Below are 6,000 nucleotides of genomic sequence, written 5' to 3'. Positions count from 1 at the left end.
GATTCGCCAACACTTTGGATAAGATCTTGTAAGAATAGTTGCAAAGGCTTATGGGACGGAACTGCGACACCATCTCAGGATTCTGCACCTTTGGAATCAAAACAATGTAGGTGGAGTTTAAATTTATAGGGTTGTCCTGCCCCATAATTATAGATCGGACCAGATCGTTTACATCCCCCACAATGTTCTCCCAGAACGTATGATAAAACACCCCTTGAAAGCCATCAGGGCCCGGAGCTTTCAGACCACCCATATTTAGAGCCGCAGCTTTGACCTCCTCTTCCAAGACTGGCGCCATAAGCACTGCATTCATCTCTTTTGTCACCATCGAAGTTAAGCAGTCAAGAGTTGTCCCCCAGTTTCGGTCCCCCCCCCGACCTGAACGAAGTCATAAAATGCTCGTCCACCAGTCTTCTAACCTGATTGGGGTTTTCCACCCAGTCACCATTAGAGTTTCTTATTTTTAGCACCTTGTTTCTTCTGCGTCGTTGAAGCGTGGTCTGATGGAAGAACTTGGTGTTAGCATATCCCTCCCTTAACCACTTAACCCGAGATCGTTGTTGCCAGAAACTCTCTTCCTGCGCCCATAGCGTATCAATCAACCTAGACTTCTCTAAAATTTCCTCTCTATGCGGTCCCCAATTTTTTTGTAACTCCCCCAGTTGCTCCAACAGATAGTCAATCTGATAGCTCCTCATCTTAAATTTATTTTGGCTCCATCGGATAAGCTGAGACCGGCAGTCATTAATCTTTTTAAGCCATCTCTCTTGGGCACCCTCATCTTCCCGACAGACCCAACTCTTCCTCACCACTTCTTTGCAATCCACTTCCTTAGCCTAGAACGCCTCAAATTGAAACAATTTCCTGCCCCTCCTTGCATCCGGTTCAGTTTGGATAATAATCGGGCAATGATCCGATCCCAAAACCGTCCCGTGAGTAACCGTCGTATTTGGCCAAACATCTTGCCAATTCCTATTGCATAATCCCCTATCCAGACGTTCTTCCACCAGAGATCCGTTTCTCATGCCCCGCCAAGTAAAAGCTGGACCATTAAAGTCCAGATCCAACAGCTCAGAGGAGTTCAAGCAACTTTCAAGGTACCGGGGCCGATTGTAAAGCACCTGAGATCCTCCAGCCTTCTCCGAATCCCACAAGAATTCGTTGAAATCTCCTCCACATAACCAAGGCATATCTGAAGGTGAGAAGTAAGTGCTCATCCAATTCCAAAATTTGACCTTTTCATATCTATAGGAAGTACCATAAACTCCCGTAAATCGAACCCACCTATGAGCTCCTTTCTCCATCATTCTGGCATCAATTATATGTTTTGAAGAAAAGAGAATTTCAACCTCCACCGTATCATCCCACCACAGACTTAACCCTCCCGCTCTCCCAATTGGAGTTACATTGAACCCATTCAAAAAACCCATACGTCTCCTAACTCCATCAATTCTATGATCTTTCATTTTAGTTTCTGCTAGAAAGATCATAGAGGGTCTGCGATTCCTTATTAGTCCATGAAGGGCCCGAACTACCGTGTCTGACCCAAGACCCCGGCAGTTCCAGAATATGTGTATCATGGCGAACGTGCGACTGTTGTAGGCCAGCCGCCACCACCCCGAGCCACATCGCCCGTTCTTCTCATCAGATTATTCCTTTCTGTTTTCGAGACCCCCACTACATATTCCCACAGATTCTGAACCACAATCGGGACATCCCAATTCTCCTCATCTGCTACCATAGTATGTTCTAGCATTAGGCTTCGTTCCGGGATACTCGAGCCTCCCAAGTAATCAGTCATCTTTCCTTTTTGTGCCTTCCCATCCCCTAGACATTTGGTTTTTTTAAGGGGTGACTGAACCATTTTGAGACATAGAAGATCTCCTCCTCTTTTCATCTGACTAGCCTCAGCCTGATTGGAGTAGATAGTCTCCCTCTCCCTTCCTGGAGGTTCCTCCGCTTTATTCCCCCACTCAACAGCACCCTGCATATGGTTCAATCCCTCGTTAATATCTTCAACTCTAGCTGATTGATTATAGCCCATCTGCCTAGGAATGCCAAAGTTGGAATCTAGCAGGATGGTATCTTGCCCAAAGGACCAGGAAGACTGCCTTTCTCTAGTCGGCACGATCCATTTTTGTGTGAAATTCCTTGTCCCAACCATCATACGTGACCTCCGATGCCACTTCTTTCTTCCAAGTTGGTTTGGGATTAGTGTCTCTCTGGGTTCAATGTCCGCCGCCATTCTCCTACTGTCCCATTGTCCACTCAATCCAATACCGGCGGAGCTTCCATGTGAGGAAGGAGGTGGGCCATCTCTCACATCACCCGCCTTTCTCCTTTCCCCTAACCCCAAAAGCATCGGTCTTCTGATATCAACCTCATCCCTGATCGGCCCCGCTTTCATCTATTCCCCGTACCCTGCTGCACCTCCCCTGTTAGGTGCGAAAGAGCACTCAGTATTGGCATGGCCAATACATCCACACCTATAGCAAAAGTCCTGTAACCGTTCATACCTAAATTCCACCCAAGTATCTTTATTATGTTCTCTTTTCAACTAGCAACCGTTGATTAGTGGATTCGCAGTATTGACATTGACTTTGACCCTTAGAAATCCACGGGCTTTGGTCGGGTCCTCCAGCTCAATGAAATCCCCCACATTTGCCATTAGACGTTTGACATTAGCTGTTGTAGTGAGACTTAAAGGGACCCCCTAATCTGGACCCAAAAGGGAACGACCGCCATCTTGACCTCCTCTAACGCTAGTTCAGGGGGCCATTTCTTGACAGAGAATTTTTGTTTCATTACTGCCCACAGAACTTGAGCTAGAATCCTTGTTGCCATGGTTTCATCTTGAAATGTAATGACAAACAAATTATCCCTAACCCATTTAATATCCACCTCCCCAAAATCCTTCCAAGCAGAGCGTAGAATATTCCTAATTCCCCATTTGTTCAATTTCCTGTCAACCAGGGCCTCACCCACCAATTTAACACCATGTTCCATTGAAGATAGATCCATAGAGTGCTCAAGGTGGACCACTAACTCCTCAACTTTTGGGCGAGCCATTTGTCTCCATTCCTTTCCTGTTAATTGTCCCGTATTCACAGTTGGTGTTAACAGGTACACAGTGATATCTGTATCAGAGACTTCAACAGAAACGCACGTTCTTTCAAACACCTCAAAAGCCTTTACATGTTCCTGCGGTAAACAGACCATACTCACCATAAAGACAATTGTGAGGGCGTATCTACAACTGAGGAAATCTGAATTAGTTGAGCTGACAAAGATCAAATCGAAGGTAGGTGTGCTCGCCACGTCCTCATTAATTGCCAGAGTTGGACAGTTCGACCTATCCCTTCTTCTTGTGTCGAATCTCCCAGATCTGATAGGTGCGCTCGCTGCGTCCCCATTTATTACCAGAATTGGACCAGTCCAAACATCTCCCCCTCTTCCGTCGGATCTTCCAGATCTGGTACCATTCATTGTGCCAGGGACAACCTCCAGAGTAAATAAGTAGATATAGACCCCACAGCACCGTAGGCCGAAAGCAAAAACCCCTCCTTAGGCAATAACTTTGGTAGGACTTGGAAGGTGGAGGATAATAAATAGAATTAGTGATAGGTAAGAGAGGAAGATACAGGGGAAAAACTCGAGAAATCGACCCCGATTACTCATTCAATTGGAAAGGATGGGTAGGTAAAAGGATAGGCGAAGACCTCCGTGAAAAGGCAAAACCAACCACCAGATCTAAAGGGACCAAAATCAGGATAGGGGTTGAGAAAGGAAAGGGATGGAAAAGAAAGGGAACAGGACATCCACCCACAGAAAAACTCTAGGGAGAAAGGCTCGCACTCAAGCGGACTCTCACAGAGGAGAGAAAACTCTCATGGAGGAGAGAAGATCAACTTATGTTACTAGTAGGTCCTATTTTTTTGTCCAAAAAGTAGGTCCTCTTATATGGGTTACCAATACTGCAATCAATGTGTTGTGATGCATCTTTTCTATGTTCCTTAAAGCGAAACATACTACTTGAAAAAAGTAGTTTAAATCGGAAAGGAATCCTCTCCGGATCCCCTCTTTCTGATCCACTAAATTAAAAAATATGTGTTATTGAAATTTGATCAAATGCTGAAATTATTATAACTTTTAAAGTGAGCTCTTGTTTGTAGTTGTTGGATCAAATTTCAATGGCATAGATTCTCTGATTTGGTGGATTAGGAAGAAGGGATCCGGAAATGATCAATTTCCATTTAAATCAACCATCCAGACTATGGTCCGGATGAAAATGTGTCACCTCCATCTGTTCAGAAATATTAAAGAGACTTTCTCAAATTAAATCTTTATATGGACTCTTTATCATTTTATTTTATTTTTTTAACACAATATTTTATAATATTAATACGATAATTATGCAAAAAACATAAAATAACAAAAAATTCATATAAATTTTTTGTTTGAAAGAATTTTCTTAGCATTTCTCTCATATGATTCCATGCGCATTTCACAAGGCAAACATGGGCAATTTTTCAAGGGATGTCTGTCAATTAACCTTTTCTTTTGTCTCAAGCCCAATGATTGGCTGTTTAATAGCCCATTTGCTATCCGCGTGAGTGGCCAAGTTTTGACAGTTAAGAAAAAATATATTTTTTTCTTAACGTGTCATAACGGGTGTAACACGACACGATCCGTTAAAATAACAGGTGTTATACGAAAACGACAAGAACAAGATAGACACGATCCGTTTACCAGACCTACTCAACATGCATCCATTATTCCGTCTACATTTTTCACATGACAACATGTTAGTTATTTAAGAAGGTTAAAATGTCATTTTGCCCCTACTTAAATGAGTCGATACTATACAAAGATATATAGATAATTTCACAAGTTGTCCATGTGACAAGTACAAATAGAGAATAAAAATATGAAAATTTGACGGTGAAGAAATATTTATAAATGTTTGGAGAGTAATCGTATAACAAAAATTCTAGATGATAAATGACAATGACAAAATAAAAGGACCAAACCATCAGTAAACAGTAAACTAATCAGGGTAAGGTACGACGACAACTAAAAGGAAAGATAAGCGTTACATGAGTTTCACGAAAAGGTCGCTCTCCCCTCACTTTTGGGATAATGTGATTATGGGAGTGGGACCCAGAGCTCAGAAGATTTATTTTCCTAGCCATAATAATTGTTGCACAGAACATCAGAGCCCACTGAAGTTAAAGAATATGCAGTGTACAAGAAGCTATGGTCAAATATTATGGAATCGAAAAATCTAAGTGAAAGGAAACATGGAGTAGGTTCCTTGTAAGGAGGGTTTCTGTGGTTCTCGTAAGGAAGGGGTTCTGTGGCTCGGCGGATGAGGGAGATCTAAGATCTAGGTTCGGCTACTGTACCTAGGAAGAGCAAAGCAGGTAATATTTGTATGCCCAGGGGTTGTGGGTTTTTGAATAATGTAGGACTGCCATTTTGAAAGATCCAGATGTCATTAATCGGAAGGTTCGAAGTCTAGGAAAACAAAGCTGGTGTTTGTAATAACCATATAGTCATAACTGATTCATGTAACTATATTGGTTAATCAATTGGTTTGAGTTAGTTAGAAGAAAGTTGTTAGAAAGGGTAATTGAGTCATTCTGTATTGAAAGGTTAGCTATTATAAATAGCTGTTGTAACTGTCATTTGGGATGTATTGCATTTCATGTGTGTTTCTGAATATACAAAGCTTTCGTTTCGTCTTCCTCTTTTCATCATTCTTTATGCTATTGTTTGATAACATTAGTATATCATAATATTCAAAGTTAATATGGTATCATCGCCGGAGAAGGCTCGCTGCCGTTTTCGATCCTAGGGTTTCTTCCGCTACTCTGGTTCAGTTTCTTGGTGGTTCCCCTAAGGATTTCTTTTGCTGGGTTCTTTGGTCGATTGGGCTACTGCCGTTTCCACTGGTGTTCGAAGGATTGGCGTTGTGTTTGAAGAATTGATTCCTTTCAG

The 6,000-nt window shown here is 42.3% G+C and overlaps 1 protein-coding gene across 1 annotated transcript; it reads right to left on the bottom strand.

The window, feature by feature from the left end:
• Window positions 1–341: 341 nt before the first annotated feature.
• LOC139190794 (uncharacterized) lies at window positions 342–1,466 on the bottom strand. Its single transcript, XM_070811272.1, has 2 exons — window positions 927–1,466; window positions 342–836 (listed from the first exon to the last, which is right to left on the bottom strand). Exons 1-2 carry the CDS (start codon window positions 1,464–1,466, stop codon window positions 342–344), a joined length of 1,035 nt encoding a protein of 344 aa, XP_070667373.1.
• Window positions 1,467–6,000: the final 4,534 nt, after the last annotated feature.

This window comes from Malus domestica, chromosome 13 (genome assembly GCF_042453785.1).
Source record: "Malus domestica chromosome 13, GDT2T_hap1".
Lineage (NCBI taxonomy): Eukaryota > Viridiplantae > Streptophyta > Magnoliopsida > Rosales > Rosaceae > Malus > Malus domestica.
The sequence above is the reverse complement of the archived record's forward strand: the minus strand, read 5'-3'. Positions and strand labels throughout refer to the sequence as shown.